This window comes from Salvelinus sp. IW2-2015, linkage group LG32 (assembly GCF_002910315.2).
Source record: "Salvelinus sp. IW2-2015 linkage group LG32, ASM291031v2, whole genome shotgun sequence".
In the NCBI taxonomy this organism is placed as follows: Eukaryota; Metazoa; Chordata; class Actinopteri; order Salmoniformes; family Salmonidae; genus Salvelinus; species Salvelinus sp. IW2-2015.
In genome coordinates, this window is record NC_036871.1 from 4631555 (window position 1) to 4649269 (window position 17715).

Consider the following 17715-nt stretch of genomic DNA (forward strand, 5'->3'; position numbering starts at 1 on the left):
ACCAGAGGACATTTTTGAGAAGCATTTGATAGCCTTCAATAGTGGCTGTAATAGAGAACTTTAAAACTTTTTAGTAAGAACATAGTACAGCTGAAGTCGGAAGTTTACATACACCTTAGCCCTTTAAACTTAGTTTTTCACTATTCCTGACATTTAATCCTAGTAAAAATTCCCTGTCTTAGGTCAGTTAGGATCACCACTTTATTTTAAGAATGTTAAATGTCAGAATAATACTAGAGAGAATTATTTATTTCAGCTTTTATTTCTTTCATCACATTCCCAGTGGGTCAGAAGTGTACATACTCTCAATTAGTGTTTGGTAGTATTGCCTTTAAATTGTTTAACTTGGGTCAAACGTTTCAGGTAGCCTTCCACAAGCTTCCCACAAAAGTTGGCTGAATTTTGGCCCATTCCTCCTGACAGAGCTGGTGTAACTCCCTGCTCGCACACATTTTTTCAGTTCTGCCTACACATTTTCTATGGGATTGAGGTCAGGGCTTTGTGATGCACACTCCAATACTTTGACTTTGTTGTCCTTAAGCCATTTTGCCACAACTTTGGAAGTATGCTTGGGGTCATTGTCCATTTGGAAGACCCATTTGCGACCAAGCTTTAACTTCCTGACTGATGTCTTGAGATGTTGCTTCAACATATCCACATCATTTTCCTACCTCATGATGCCATCTATTTTGTGAAGTGCACCAGCACCTACTGCAGCAAAGCACCCCCACAACATGATGCTGCCACCCCCGTGCTTCACGGTTGGGATGGTGTTCTTCGGCTTGCAAGCCTCCCCCTTTTTCCTCCAAACATAACAATGGTCATTATGATCAAACAGTTCTATTTTGTTTCATCAGACCAGAGGACATTTCTCCAAAAAGTACAATCTTTGTCCCCATGTGCAGTTGCAAACCGTAGTCTGGCTTTTTTATGCCGGTTTTGGAGCAGTGGCTTCTTCCGTGCTGAGTGGCCTTTCAGGTTATGTCGATATAGGACTCGTTTTACTGTGGATATAGATACTTAGTACCTATTTCCTCCAGCATCTTCACAAGGTCCTTTGCTGTTGTTCTGGGATTGCTTTGCACTTTTCGCACCAAAGTACGTTCATCTCTAGGAGACAGAACGCGTCTCCTTCCTGAGCGGTATGACAGGTGCGTGGTCCCATGGTGCTTATACTTGCGTACTATTGTTTGTACAGATGAACGTGGTACCTTCAGGCGTTTGGAAATTGCTCCCAAGGTTGAACAAGACTTGTGGAGGTCTACACATTTTTTTTATGAGGTCTTCGCTGATTTCTTTTGATTTCCCCATGATGTCAAGCAAAGAGGTATTGAGTTTGAAGGTAGGCCTTGAAATATATCCACTGGTACACCTCCAATTGACTCAAATGACGTCAATTAGCCTATCAGAAGCTTCTAAGCCATGACATCATTTTCTGGAATTTTGCATTTAGACAGCTGTGCCACTGGGGAGGCCCCATCCAGGTCAGGATAACCAAAACATTTCTTTATTAAAGACTATCAGAAAGAATGTTGGTACTTATTTATTTTGATCCATAGCCATGAATGAGTGAGTCACTCAGCTTTATGTAGGTACCGCTATATTACTGTGTCATCAACTTGAAAATATATAATTATATTTTGGATATTGGTTTATATTTCCAAAAACAAAAAAGTGAGCGATTGTAATCTGAATAAAGGTCAAAACATTTATTTCTGTTTTTAGAGATAAACACTGGGCCAATTGTGCGCCGCCCTATGGGACTCCCAATCACGGTCGGATTGGTGATACATATTATTATTAAAGGTACTGCATTGGTGTAAACATACATTTTTTAGCAAGAGATAGCACTTGTATAGCCTAAGGAAGTAGMAGAAATGTGCAGAAGTAGTTTTGAATGCATTTTATTGAAGGGAAACAATAACAGTCTTCAACTTTTTTTGTCAAGATAGTGATATATTCTTATATACAGTACAATAAGTAATTCAACTACAAAATACTAGTCTTCTCCCATGTGTGGGGTCGTGGAGGGGAGATGCTGCACATGCACAATAATGTTTTAGTTTTGTCTGAGTTCAATCAGTAGCACACAATCTCAATTTCTCATTTTGTGTGTGTGTGTCTTTGTGGTTTTTGTGGTGTGTAAATTATTTTCTAACTGCCGGGTCAAAAATGACCCTCAGACAATCTTTGTACCCTGGTGGTGTACAGCTTTCATGGACATATGAACAAAGGCAATGTTTCACTTTTTCTAATTTTGGGGAAAGTCATCAAATTTCAAGTTGAAAAAAAATAATTTACGGGGTTTTCTCTGCTGTTAATTAAACATAGTGGTGGGTCATTTTGACCCTTAAGACAACACTTTAACAGGGTTAAAGTGTTGCTCAGTGCTACCTAGTGTGGCTGGGTGAACTCTCCGGTAAGGGAGTGAACCCCCCCTCCTGTCTTCTGTGCGCCGCTCTGCGTTGTCCTGCTAATAAGAGGGTTAATAATATATCTGTGAGAATATCCAAGGGGCTTTTATATAATTCTAAATTAATAATAATAATAATCACTTTGTTTAAAAAATAACAATATTTTGGAGATGATTTCCTTTTCAAATAATGTAAAATGAGCGACAAAAAGGCTATTCTTGAACATGGGGTGAGACATTGTTACTACTTTGTAAATGAAGTCAGCTTGTAATTTTGAATTATTTATTTCTGTTTTTAGAGGAAGAGAAACCAAAATAATCCTAATAAAATAAAATAATAAAAACCTTAGTGTGTAACAACAGTTTTAGTAAGTAATACTGAAGCCGTGCACAATTATCAGTTTCTATTTAGGTTTAGGTCACCCATTCATTGTCAGTGACACAGTAGGACCCAAAAGCATAATCAGTGCTCTAACTCCCCCTTGCGCTGGTCTGGAGCAATAAAGTGGTGACGCAGGGTACTGTTCTAAACCACAAATTACCGCAGCATAATCACAAAACTTTTATTGGAACAACCATTGGACTCACGCTTCAAAAACTCTCAACCATTGTTACTCCCCCTTCTGGAATGTCTACAAGGCCCTCCACCGCCCTCAATTTTGCTCCTCCCAATAGGCAGAAGCTCATACAGGAAGTACCCATTCTAAGGTCTATTCAACGCTGGTCTGACCAATCCGAATCCATGCTTCAAGATGGTTTTGATCACGCAGATTGGGATATGTGACCGACCGGCTCAAATCAGTCTTATGTGGCAAAATATGAAATTGTGTTTTATTTAATTTTTTACATTGGATAAAAGTAGAGACTCAAAGCTACAGAAGGGTATACAGTATATTTTTGGGCAGGGGGGGGGGGTTGTATCATTTGATTTTAACAACATGCCTACCACTTTGAAGATGCAAAATACTTTTTCTTGTTTAACAAACAAAGAAATAAGACAAAAAAACAGAAAACTTGAGCGTGTATAACTATTCACCCCCACAAAGTCGATAGTTTGTAGAGCCACCTTTTGCAGCAATTACAGCTGCAAGTCTCTTGGGGTATGTCTCTATAAGCTTGGCACATCTAGCCACTGGGATTTTTGCCCATTCTTCGAGGCAAAACCGCTCCAGCTCCTTCAAGTTGGATGGGTTCTGAAACAATCTTTAAGTCATACCACAGATTCTCTTTTGGATTGAGGTCTGGGCTTTGACTAGGCCATTCCAAGACATTTAAATGTTTCCCCTTAAACCACTTGAGTGTTGCTTTAGCAGTATGCTTAGGGTCATTGTCCTGCTGGAAGGTGAATCTCTGTCCCAGTCTCAAATCTCTGGAAGACTGAGTGGTTGACTTGTTGTGGTATTCCTTCACAGCAGACCTCAAACAAGCCACACGTGCGAGGAGTTAAAAAGTAGATGGGACTTTGCTGCATAGGGTCAGAAGGATAGTGCACCTGCAAACAACAAAAGAACATCAAGGTAAGTTGATGAAAAGAAAATGTAATGTAAAACGTTGATGCATTTTTTAATGCATCATTATCAGGTAAGTTTCACATACTTACAAATGTGCAGAGCAGCAGCACTCACTTATCTACAAATGTGCAGAGCAGCAGCACTGCATACAGAAACATCATCTTGGAAAGTGGAAGTTAAAATGATAACACATTGCCCGTCTATACGTACCTCTGGAAAATACAGAAATAATATGAGATCAATAAAAGTAGTGCCAATCACATTGGTCAATTAAATAATCAAAATGCTTTACCTACCAAGTGTCGTCATCGATTGCTTGTGGAGACGCAACACTGMTGCTTTTGYCACAATGGGATGGCAGCAGCTTTCCACCAAAGTGTTTATGTCCTGGGTGGCATCCTGGTAATACTATTGCATTATCCTCTGCGTAGTTGTTGATGAAGTTCACCACTCGCTGCAAGTCCTCATGATTCAGGTGTAACCTGTGCTTGCTTGGGCCAGCTCTCTTTTTGATGGGAAGCATTAGACCACTCTCCTTGTGTGACTGGTGGAGGAGAGTCAAGCGTGTTCTACTGATGCTGAAAGAAAAATTCCAGATACAAATATTTTGGCATTATTATACATAGACAGCCGTAATCACCGTCAGACACACCTGGCTAACTTGATGGGTCATGTAATCATCTGACAAAATGGAGTCTTGTTTAGACATGCTAGCTAAACAATGAACCATAATCTTAATCCATAGAGTACTAGCCATAAAAGCCGATTGTCATAGCTAGCTAAAGTAAACCAAATAGGTTCAATGTTAGTTAGTTTGCAAGCTAACATTAGGATATAACTAGCAATGAGAAATGGCATTCTCAAATAACATTACTACACACAGATCATAAACGTAATGTTAGCTAGCGAGCCAGCCATCTAATGTCAGCTAACTACCTAACAGTAAGCTTTAACTTGGGGTCTTTTGTTTAGACATGTAGCTAGCTAAACAATGAACCATAATCCTAATCCATAGAGTACTAGCAATACAAACCAATTATCATAGCTAGCTAAAGTTAACCAAATAGGTTCAATGTCAGCTAGCTAGCTAACAGTAAGCTTTAACTTGCAATGAAAATAACTTTCTGACAAAATTCAAAACGTATAATAACTGAAACTGTAGCTAGACTCTTACCCGTATACATAGACGAATGCTTCACGGCAGACTGCAACCCCTTTCATTAAATAAGACGTCCTGTGTCGTTTCCGTTGCTTGGCCCATTGTTGTGTCAAGTCACTCTGGTTCACACTAACCGTGTGCAATGCCATAAGAATTATCTTAAACTTTAGCCCCCACTAAAACTCTGACCATTTTACTCGCCCTAGAAGAGCTGGTTAGGCTGTTTTCATGTTATCCAGAGCGTTGGTGACTAACTGTGCTCCTGACAACAATTGAATTATGCTTTTTTGCTGACGTTTACTGACACCGGTCAAATTCAACCGGTGTTGAGCGTTCGTAAATTCATCAGTTATTCTGCACTCTGGCACACTCAGAAGAGAGTTCCCTAAAACAGCTGTTGCAGTGACTTTCTATTGAAATGGATACTTGCACAGTGGAGTCTTTTGTAAAATTTTACCACGCGATACATTTAAAAAAAAGCCGCGTTAGACAGGATTACCTTTACATACTGACCAGCTCAAAGACAGAGGCATGCTATATGGCAGACCAATCCAAACTCATCTCGCGGGATGTCCAGCCCACTCATTATCTCAGCCAATCATGGCTAGTGGGAAGGTTGCTGACTTTTTATGTGGCTTAACCAACTAGGCTCGTAATTTGGCATACAAGTTTGTTATTAAGGCACATGAAAGTTCACATGTTCGAGGAGGCATTTCTGCCCCCCCCCCCCCAAAAAATGAAAAAAATAAAAAGTTTAAGTTCAAACAGCTCTCCTGTGAAGTAGTGACCCGCGACATACGCATAGTTTCCTGAAACGGGTCACATATGTTCCAGGTTGCCTCTGAGAATAACACTGACGTATACACGGACACGGTGACTGAAATCATCAGGAAGTGGAAAGGGGATATGGTTCCCACTGTGACTATTAAAACCTACCCAAACCAAAAATCGTTGCAGCATTCACGCAAAACTGAAAGTGCAAACCACCATAGTTAACCACGGCAAAGTGTAGTTATTCACTCAGTAAGGCAATCAAACAGGTACAACTTCAGTATAGAGAAAGTGTAGTCGCAATTCAACGGCTCAGACACGAGACGTATGTGGCAGGGTCTACAGACAATCACGGATTACAAAGGGAAAACAGGCCACGTCGTGGACACCGATGTCTTGCTCCCAGACTGACCCTGCCCTTTGCAACTGGGTTCTGGAATTCCTGACGGGCCACCACCAGGTGGTGATGGTACGATACAACACCTCCACTACGCTGATTCTCAGCACAAGGGTGCGTGCTCAGCACCCTCCTGTACACCTTGATCACCCATGACTGTGTGGCCAGGAATGCCAAAAAACATCAAGGACATCAACCACCCGAGCCACGGCCTGTTCACCTCAGAAGGCGAGGTCAGTACAGGTGCATCAAAGCTGGGACCGAGAGACTGAAAAACAGCTTCTATCTCAAGGCCATCAGACTGTTAAATATCCATCACTATCCGGCTACCACGGCTACCACCTGGTGACTCAACCTTGCACCTTAGAGGCCGCAGCCCTATGTACATAGACATGGAATCATGGAATCACTGGTCACTTTAATAAATGGAACACTAGTCACTTTACTAATGTTTACACACTGCTTTACACATTTCATATGTATATACTGTATTCTACTGTATATTATTCAATGCCACTCTGACATTGCTCGTCCTAATATTTAGATATTTCTTAAATCCATTTACATCAAATCCATCCATACTTTTAGATTTGTGTATATTGTTGTGAATTGTTAAGATATTACTGCACTGTTGGAACACAATTTCGCTACTTGCAATAACATTGCTAAATATGTGTACGTGACCAATACATTCGATTTTTTTTAATGTGAAGACACTTACAGCTCATCTCTGTCTTCACCTCCTATGACAAACAGCTGTTTAGGGGAAAGCAAAATCTTAATTTGTAAAACATTTTTTATTACATCAGAAATGTAACACTAATATATTCTCTAAAAGCTGTCCACACCTGGATTGTGCAACATTTGCCCATTATTCTTTTCAAAATTCTTCAAGCTCTGTCAAATTGGTTGTTGATCATTGGAACAAAACCATTTTCAGGTCTTGCCATAGATTTTCAAGCAGATTGAAAGTCAAAACTGTAACTCGGCCACTCAGGAACATTCACTGTGTTTTTGGTAAGCAACTCCAGTGTAGATTTGGCCTTGTGCTTTACGTTATTGTCCTGCTGAAAGGTGAATTCATCTCCCAGTGTATGATGAAATGCAGATAACCAGATTATCCTTGTGCTTAGCTATATTTTGTTTCTTTTTTTTATCCTGAAAAACTCCATAATTGTATGTGTGGGGTATAGAGATAGGGTAGTCATTCAAAAATCATGTTAAACACCATTATTGCATACAGAGTTAGTCCATGCGACTTGTTAAGCATATTTTAACTCAAAGTTATTTAGGCTTGCCAAAACAAAGGGGCTGAATACTTATTGACTCAAGACATTTCAGCTTTATTTTGTATTAATTCCTAATAATTTATTCCACTTCGGGGTATTATGGGGTAATGTGTGTAGATCAGTGACAAAATTTAATTGTAATCAATTTTAAATGCAGGTTGTAACACAAATGTGGAAAAGGTCAAGGAGTGTGAATACTTTCTGAAGGCACTATGTCATCTCTCTCATGACCGCCTACTAACACGTTTGTCATGTCATCAAAGTCAGTTGGCCAGACCATGCTCTTAACCTCTTGCACAGTTGAAACATCTTATTAACTGAACGGAGATGCTGTCATTGTTGCTCTTCTGTCTACCTATGAAACCATTTGAGACCTGTTTCAGGAAACTAGGCGTATGTCGCGGGTCACTACTTCACAGGAGAGCAGTTTGAACATTAACATTTTATTTTTTTATCAAAATGTGTTTTGCAGAAATGCCTTCTCGAACATGTGAACTTTAACATGCCTTAATAACAAACTTGTATGCCATCTGTAAATAGAAATACAATTGTTAAATTACCAGCCTAGATGGTTTAGCCACAGAAAAACAGCAACCATCGCACTAGCCTTGATTGGCTGAGATAATGAGTGGGCTGGACATGCCAAGAGATTAGCTTGGATTGGTGTGTCATAGAGCACGCTTCTGTCTATTTGAGGTGGTCAGTATGTCTTAGTAATCGTGTCTAAAGCAGCTTCTTTTAAAAATGTATCATGTAGTAAAACTGCATAAGTGTTGCTCTCCACTTTCTGGAGGACCGAGTTTTGAAATCAGTGGAATTCGAGTAAGGAGATGGAGAAAACACCTGTCTCCGGATTACATCTTCAAACCTAGGGCAACCATGGCATCACACAGGAGACACGTCCATCCATGAATGATGTATACGGGTAAGATACATTTCTAATTTTGACAGAAAGTGGTTTCATTTCAAGTTAAAGTGTACTGTTAGCTAGCTAGCTAACGTTACGTGTATGATCCTATTATTCATATCTCAGAGCCATTTGCTTGGCTAGCTATAGCTTAATGTTAGCTAGCTATGATTGAACCATTTTCTCAGTACTTTGTTCAAGCACCTTTGGCAGCGATTACAGCCTCAAGTCTTCTTGGGTATGACACTAGAAGATGGGCATACCTGTATTTGGGTAGTTTCTCCCATTCTTCTTTGCAGATACTCTCAAGCTCTGTCAGGTTGGATGGGGAGCTTTGCTGCACAGCTATTTTCAGGTCTCTCCAGAGACGTTCGATCGGGTTAAAGTCTGGGCTCTCTGTACTTTACTCAGTTCATCTTTCACTTGATCCTGTCTAGTCTCCCAGTACCTGCCGCTGAAAAACATTCCCACAGCATGCTGCTGCCACCACCATTCTTCACCGTAGGGATGGTGCCAGGTTTCCCCCAGACATGACGCCTGGCATTCAAGCCAAAGAGTTCAATCTTGGTTGCATCAGACCAAAGAATCTTATTTCTCATGGTCAGAGTCCTTTAGGTGCCTTTTGGCAAACTCCAAGCGGGCTACCACATGCCTTTCACTGAGAAGTGGCTTTTGTCTGGCCACTCTACCATAAAGGCTTGATTGGTGGACTGCTGCAGAGATTGTTGTCCTTTTGGACGTTTCTCCCATCTCCACAGAGCAACTCTGGAGCTCTGTCAGAGTGACCATGGGGTTCTTGGTCACCTCCCTGACCAAGGCCCTTCTCCCCCGATTGCTCAATTTGGCCGGGCAGCCAGTTCTAGGAAGAGTGTTGGTGGTTCCAAACTTCTTCCATTTAAGAATGATGGAGGCCACTGTGTTCTTGGGACCTTCAATGCTGCAGAAATGTTTTGGTACTCTTCCCCAGATCTGTTCCCCAACACAATCCTGTTTCAGAGCTCTACGGTCAATTCCTTCGACCTCATGGCTTGGTTTTTGCTCTGACATGCACTCTCAACAGGTGTCTGCCTTTACAAATCATGTCCAATCAATTGAATTTAACCTCAGTTGTACTCCAATCAAGTTGTAGAAACATCTCAAGAATGATCAATGGAAACAGGAGGCACCTGAGCTCAATTTTGAGTTTCATAGCAAAGGGTCTGAATACTTATCTAATACACTACTAAAAGGTATGTTTTTTTAAAGTTGTTCTTTATAAATTAGCAAAATTTTCTAAAAAACAGTTCTTCGCTTAGTCATTATGGGGCATTGTGTGTAGACTGATAAGGAATAAAATATTTTTATAAATTTTAGAATAAGGCTGAAACGTAACAAAATGTGGAAAAAGAGAAGGGGTCTGAATACTTTCCGAATGCACTGTATATTGTGTTATTTTATGGCTGGTTATGAAACCTACAGAAGTGTCAAAACCCACACTTATTCAAATGAGTTTCCTCCATGTCAAGAAGTTTCCTTTTCGTTTGAAAGTTTGTTTCTTAAATCCTTTGTTGAAATTAATTATTTACAGTCATTTTTTTTTTTTTTTTACCTTGTAGAAAATACACTCTTACAAAATCCGCAATAGAATGACTGAAAAATCAGCAACAGAATGACCGCAATTGAATTGGCTAAAATGGGAAATTATGGTAAATAAAAAATAAAACAAACATTCTGTTGACACGTAGGCTATGGTGTAATGGAATGTTTTCCCTTGTGTGGTAGGTTTGACAAATGTGTCATAAACAGCCATAAAACAACACAATATATGTCACAACAGGTCTAAATATATGGGTCATGAAAGTGTTATGACCATGTTAAAATAGTTTATGACAAGTTATGCAAGCTGTTATAACATACTCTGACATGGTTATGATCGTGTCATAACATGTTATGATGCTGGGTGTCACATAAAGTGTTACCCAATAAAAGAGAGGGCTTCAACGAGCAGGTGTCCACACACTTTTGGTAATGTAGTGTACATCGAAAAAGAATGAAGACATGAATAAGTGTAAGAATGACTTTGTGATAGAATTAATTATCAACACCAAAAAATATTGTAGTTAAGTGCTGTGCTAATTCTGCCAAATCCCTTGAGGGTTTAAAGCGCAAAGGCCCGAAATTAAAATTATGCATTAATAGAAATCTATCTAGTGACAAAATTACCTACATGAAGTCATATTTTCATTGAAATACTGGGTAAAACAAAGACCCACTAACAGTAGACATAATCAACGTTTTGTGCTTGCCCTTCATATCAAATATTCAGTAGGCCTCAATACACAGACAGCGATTGAACACTGCACGGCATATACTGTCGTTCTTTCTCAAAGGCAACAGGAAATAAACCGTCACTTCGATGACCACTTCATTTGTGTGTCCCCCTCCCACCCTCCTCTTCTCTGATCCAATCAGCGCAATCGGTGCTTATGATAACAAGGAACAAGAGGTTGAGGGGATGCGGTAGCGCACCATAGGGCCCATCCGCACAATTATTTCCCCTTTTTCCTAAAGCCTCCCATGATTGAGCTATTGTGCGACACTAAACATAATTATTTCTCATTCATTAACTCCGGCTCAGATCTTCCACCACGCGTCCTGGCAGGACATCATTATACATATTGCTGCACTCCCCTCCTGTCCTCTGCATTAGTGTATTGCCGTCTGGATTAGCGTGGGGGGTGGGGACGGAGAAAGCAGCGGTGACCACGTGATTTCATTTTGCTGTTCGCCCTTCACGCCTCTAAGCCTGTGCTTCATGACAGCAACTTCGTAGTGCACTTCTCATGACCAGGGCCCCATGTGACTTGGTCAATAGTACTGCACTATATAGGGAATAGGGTGCTTTTTGGGACGCATGCAACATTACAGAATCCTTGTCAGTGGGAATCTATGATAGTATTGGATGGATCAGTTAGGCTCTAGTTAGAAGGTTTTTAGAGAGCGGAGCACCAAGGTGGATGCAGTCACTGATTCCAACGGTCCCTTGAGAAAATCAACTTGGTGATGGTGCTTGACGGCTTTATCGTAGGTGTCTTTGGCTAATCTTTTGAGGCAACACTGCTTTTGCTACAGAAGATGATTAACCATGTTGTGCTTTTGATCACTTTAAGACTGCTTACATTCTACACAGCTAGATGTCTACTGAAGCAATACTAGCTAAGTGAAAGGTGCAAGTGCAAGGTCCCTTTCTTCACTACATTGCCACATGGTTTTGGTCTGCCTTTAGACAGACACTGATCCAACCACCAATGTTACATCTTCAGTGTCAGGTAGTTCAAACTGCCCTTGTGTCACAACACAAGAATTCCCGGGTGGCGCAGTGGTCTAGGGCGCTGCATCGCAGTGCTAGCTGCGCCACCAGAGTCTCTGGGTTCGCGCCCAGGCTGGGCTGGGTTCGCCCCCAGGCTCTGTAGCAGCCGGCCGCAACCGGGAGGTCCGTGGGGCGACGCACAATTGGCATAGCGTCGTCCGGGTTAGGGAGGGTTTGGCCGGTAGGGATATCCTTGTCTCAGTATGTAAAAATGTATGCACTCTACTGTAAGTCGCTCTGGATAAGAGCGTCTGCTAAATGACTAAAATGTAAAATGTAAACAACACTGAATCCAGCAGTAATCTGACCAAGGATTCACCTTCTGTCCTTGGATCACAATCAAACATTCAGAAGCAAACCGAAGTAGTCCTCTACCACTTATTTGCACTGAAGGGATTGTAGTGCGTCACCTTGATTTTGACTTTGAAACAAGCCATTCAAAGAATACTGAAGGATGTATGTGTTAAAAAAGACAGGGCTCAATTCAATTCCAATTAAACTGATTTCAGGAAATGAATTAAATTATGAATTCCAGTTCCAGAACTAAAGAGCCAGTTATTTTATTTTATTTTTTCCCATCAATTTCTAAATTGGGATATCAATGAAACTCCCGGGTTGATAGAATTGACATGGAATTGTCATAGTCAATACTCAGAAAATCACTTTGCTAGGCCCTGGCCTGATGGCTGCAGGGGGCATGTGAGTTGTCCTGTGAGGGGGTGGTTTGTTCAGATGTGTCCAATCGATATGAGTTTGAGCCCTCTCTTCTAGTGGGTTGTTAGTGCCCCCGCGGGCTCTGCCGCTAGCCAGCAGCGCCAATCAATATGGTGCCTGGTGCTGTAGCCACCGCCTCCCATTGGGCGTCAGCCATCTGACACACTTTCTCCTACCGACCCTGTACTGGGAAAACGACAGGGTGCTGCTATTCTCTTTTCCACATTTCATCATTTTCGCAAATTGGTTTTTGATCATTTGGGGACTCCTTTTCCCCCCACAATATGTGATTAGGGGAATAGCTGTTAATGTCACTACAGGGATTGTTGTTCAAACTTTTCTCTGACACAGGCTATTGGCTATTTCCATTTTTTTGTTGGAATGAAGTCAGAGATTCACTTAAATATGAGGGAATTGGAATAACCCTCAGATTACAATACCAATTCCTACTCACAAGGTTAAGTTGTTTTAGAATACCATTCTGTAGGCAGCAGGATAGTGTATATATTGAGGCAGAGGTTTCACCTGAGGAGTGAGGTGGACGACCCTCATAACAATTTATCAAATGTGGAAACTCACAAAGGGGATGTACTCACTAGGTGGAAACTCGCAGTGGAAAGTCAAAGTAAAAAGTCACAAAGGGGAAAGACAGTGGAAACTCACAAAGTGGAAACTCACAGTTGGTGATGTCAGGCGGGGCGAAACTGTCATTCATGAAGACACTGTTGGGTTTTGCTACTTTCAAGTAGACCACGTCGGGGGTGTTTTTCAAGGCAGTCACAGCGTGTTCGTGGCTCACCTCCTCAAGGCAAGCACTGTTCACCTGCACAGAGACAGATATACACACACGTTGTATGGACCACTCTGACAAGTTTACACTTATTGATGTGAGATCAGACGTGAATGTACACATTTGTAAAACACAGTTAAAACGGCAATCAGCAGTTGAAACGAAGCGAACTCCCCACCCGTTTTGGTAAAAAGCTGAGGGATAGGGCTGGAGAAATGTAACCACTGAAATTCATAGACACTATGGATGCAAGTACTGAGCATTCATGATATTAACATTATAGTTTTAACCATGTTTTGAGGGGTATAAAGTGCTTGTTTCCATTTACTTATCAACATTGGAGTTAACCCCCTAGAGTCAGTGTCTGCACCCCTGCAGGAATCTAGTTAGCAAAATAAATACAAATATTTTTTGTTGTTGCATTGGATGCGTCTCAATCCAAACGCATCCGCTGATGTCGCACTTCCACATCTGCGATAAAAGGTGACAGAGCTAGAGTGGTGTTTGTCATACCATGAGACATCTCGAAAATCTCTTCTCACAAAATTGTCTGTAGGGTCCGAATGGAGCAGGGCTTAGACTCTTATGGGTTGAATAAGCTTATATTTTGGGTTCTGATGGCAGTTGAACTAAAGTTCATGAGGCATTTCTAAGTTATATTCTTCAAGAATAAAGGGGAACATTGAATTAATTCAGAAGTTAAAAAAATTATGAGGCAAGTGCAGATATCTACTTTAACTTCTCTAGGGTAGGGGGCAGCATTTTCACGTTTGGATGAAAAGCGTGCCCAGAGTAAACTGCCTCCTACTCAGTCCCATATGCTAATATAGGCATATTATTATTAGTATTGGATAGAAAACACTCTGAAGTTTCTAAAACTGTTTGAATCATGTCTGTGACTATAACATAACTTATTTGGTAGGCAAAACCCCGAGGACAAACCATTCTGATTTTCTTTTTTTTGAGGTCACTCTCTTTTCAATGGTTTTTCATTGGGAATCGAGATTTCTAAGGGACCTTCCTGCAGTTCCTATCGCTTACACTGGATGTCAACAGTCTTTAGAAATTGGTTGAGGTTTTTCCTTTGAGAAATGAAGAAGTAGCCATGTTCAGAATGAGGCTCCAGTGAAGTGTACTGTTTGTTAGTGTCATGACGTCGCATGCTTGGGTATTGCAAACCCCATCCCCCTCTCCCTGCCTTTCCCTGCCCCTTCAACCCATGCTGTGGTCACAGAGAGGTCGTAAATTCCTGAGAATCTCCTCATGGCCCAACAGTATTAGACAGAGGGTAAACTTTCAGGACAAAGGAATTTTCTCCCACCTCACAGAACTTGAGGTACGAACATATTTCATGTTCCTGCAAAAGTATAAAAGATCGGTGGAGAGTCCAGCTATTAACATGCCCATTGGCCACCACGTGGGAAACTCATGAGAGACTGTGGGACTACATTACCATACCGCTGTTTATATAATAACCTCAGATATGAGGTTTACATCTGTTTGTTGTATAAAATGAATGAGTGAGTATGATACTGTTTGTATAATTGTGTAATATGATTTTGGACTGTTTAATTAAGAAAAATACAAATCCCTTTTTGATTTGAACTAAACCCGAGGACCCGCCCCTGAGCCAGTTGGGTCAGACATCCAACGACAGCCCCTTCCTGCTATCTGAATAAAAGCCAACTCTGAGAAATTACCATTAGACAAAGGTTGAGTACCATTGCTGAATCTTTAACCATACCATGTGGTTAAACTCTTAGCCGATTAAGAACAAGTCTTTGATATTGACTACTAGTCTGCAGCTAGGAATTCGGTATCATTGAAGGAGGAACTCCAACCAAAACGAACTTCTCTCCAACGATCAAGACGACACACACAGAGCGTAACTATATATATATTGATTGCAATTGTTCCTGAATGAGTGAGCGTTCATGTGTAAGGATTAGCATGTCAATTGTTATAAAGAGTATACTCTGTAGTGACTTCTGAATCGACCCCCCTTTCTCCCTTTTGTCTAACGAGCCGGCATGCCGGTTTAGCCCCCTAGGGCATATTTCTCCCATCATTTCATGTAACTATTTTAAGTTTGTTTGTTTGTTTRTGCATTTCTGTGAATTAATTAGTTAGTAATAAATAAATGATTTAAGACAATTGATGTATGGATGACTCATAGTGAAGACTGGGTTCGTGCAGATAATCAACAATTTACGATGTTTGGAATGAGACTAACGTGAGGTAAAGTAAATAAATCATTAATTAGAAGACTATTGATCAGATATGAAAATATCTGAAAGGTTATATTGGGAAATTATAACTTTGTAATCTAATAACTTTCCCTGGTGCCCTCGAATTCATAGTTAATTAGTTACGTTATTACTCAAGTGATCGCGTAATCCCTAATTACAGGAATCTTTGATAAAAACTATAAGTCTTCAATTTAACGATAGCAAAGACACGACATTAGCATTGTTTTCCTCCGGTATTGAACACAGATCATTCCGACTTCATTTTTATCGATTATTTACGATAAAAAATACCTAAAGTTGTATTACAAAAGTAGTTTGAAATGTTTGGACAAAGCTTACAGGTAAATTTGAGATATTTTGTAGTCACGTTGTGCAAGTTGGAACCGGTGTTTTTCTGGATCAAACGCGCCAAATAAATGGACATTTTGGATATATATCGACGGAATTAATCGAACAAAAGGACCATTTGTGATGATTATGGGACATATTGGAGTGCCAACAGAAGAAGCTCGTCAAAGGTAAGGCATGAATTATATATTTATTTCTGCGTTTTGTGTCGCGCCGGGAGTGTTGAAATATGATGGTCTGTGAATGTTAGCTGGGGTGCTATCCTCAGATAATAGCATTGTTTGCTTTCGCCGTAAAGCATTTTTGAAATCTGACACGTTGGCTGGATTCACAACAAGTGTAGCTTTAATTTGTTATATTGAATGTGTGATTTCATGAAAGTTACATTTTTATAGTCATTTATTTGAATTTGGCGCTCTGCATTTTCATAGGATGTTGGCCAGGTGGGACGCTACCGTCCCACATATCCCAGAGAGGTTAAAGGTGCACCCTCAAAACATATCATACAAACTTTATATTACAGGGAGCCGCACACTCAAATATGGAAACACACAACAGTAACAGTAACATAAAAAACACAAATGTGTCAAAACACTCACCAATCCTGTCTCATTGAAATGGTGAAGCCTTAATGCAAGGTCTCTGAGGTACTTAATTAGTTACTCGTTGATGTATCTGTAATAATGACCATGTAACTAAATGAGTGGAATGAAGGACGATGGAAATGGAAATAGTGATCTTACAGCCAGAAGTTTGTCTCCTATCTGTAGCCTCCCGTCTTTGTGCGCAGCTCCTCCTTCGATGATTTTGGTGACGTAGATGCTGTTGTCCCCTGGGATGTGCTGGTTCCCCACTCCCCCTGCTATACTGAAACCAAGACCTGGATGAGACAAGAGGAGAATTTTCATAACGTTAACCAATCTCTGAAAATAAATATGTATGCTGAAAAAAAGTCACACTCACTGTATTAGCATAACAATAATGAAATTCCCATCACCAGCAAACAACAATCACGGGGAAAAAGTGTTTTTCTGATATGTTTCCTAGGAATCCAAGGCATTGTTATATTGCCTGTATAATCATATGGCAATGAGGTATTTTAACTAAAGCTACTTTGCTAAAAAGAGGAAAGAAACAAAACACATCCACACTGCCAGTACTCATGCTACATTCCTTTGACCAGGTTAACCTCAATAAAAGCATGAATACACATGACAGCTGGTGTTAAACTAAAGTAATGAATAAGAAGGTGAGGCGCAACAGTCGCCATTACATATATATTTAACTTGATAAAGAATAAAACGTGGTGTGACATTTAAACAGACATTCACCAGACACTAAACTAGAAAAAAAGGATGTTGGGCTGACAATCATAAGCTATAGTGTTATCAAAATAACATGTTTACAGTTATAAATCAGACCTGTCCTGAAACTGTGCGGGCATGAATAAGTATAAAAACTTTGCTTGAAAAACACCCAGCATTCATCTTTTATGGTGACAAAAAGTATTGGAATTAGGCCATGGCAGTTTCTAAAGGAAATAGCAATGGCGAACTTAATCAAACGTCTCTGGAAGTGTTGCCAAATTTGATAACTTTAACTGCGACATTTTCAGAATTTAAAAAAACAACAATTGCAAAATGTTGTGGACCTGTAAACAGATCATTTGAATTCTATAACGTTTGCGTTGACTTTTTCCAGAAACAAAATATGCTGCAATGTTAGAGCAAAATACTTGAATTAGTGTATCTATTTACTACTGTAAAGAGAGGCTACATCACGAGTATGAAACCATCACAGTTAGAAAAGGTAAAGAAT

At 40.3% G+C, this 17715-nt stretch overlaps 1 protein-coding gene and 1 long non-coding RNA gene across 9 annotated transcripts in view; both read right to left on the minus strand.

Annotated features, from left to right (window-relative positions):
* dlg1b (discs large MAGUK scaffold protein 1b) overlaps positions 1-17715 on the minus strand; it is a 160531-nt gene that overhangs the window by 88212 nt on the left and 54604 nt on the right. For 5 of the 8 annotated variants that reach the window (XM_023978023.2, XM_023978021.2, XM_070436815.1 and 2 more), the window contains exons 7-8: positions 16641-16777; positions 13189-13333 (exon numbers count right to left, since the gene is read on the minus strand). In XM_023978023.2, the coding sequence (XP_023833791.1) occupies positions 13189-13333; positions 16641-16777 (282 nt within the window). Of the gene's footprint in view, positions 1-13173; positions 13334-16640; positions 16778-17715 lie in introns of all 8 variants that reach the window. The other 3 variants (XM_070436814.1, XM_070436813.1, XM_023978025.2) reach the window with 1 other exon arrangement.
* LOC111957244 (uncharacterized) lies at positions 1889-6827 on the minus strand. The gene is made up of 3 exons (XR_002876351.3): positions 4221-6827; positions 4014-4136; positions 1889-3905 (listed from the first exon to the last, which is right to left on the minus strand). It is a non-coding gene; the product is annotated as an uncharacterized lncRNA (long non-coding RNA).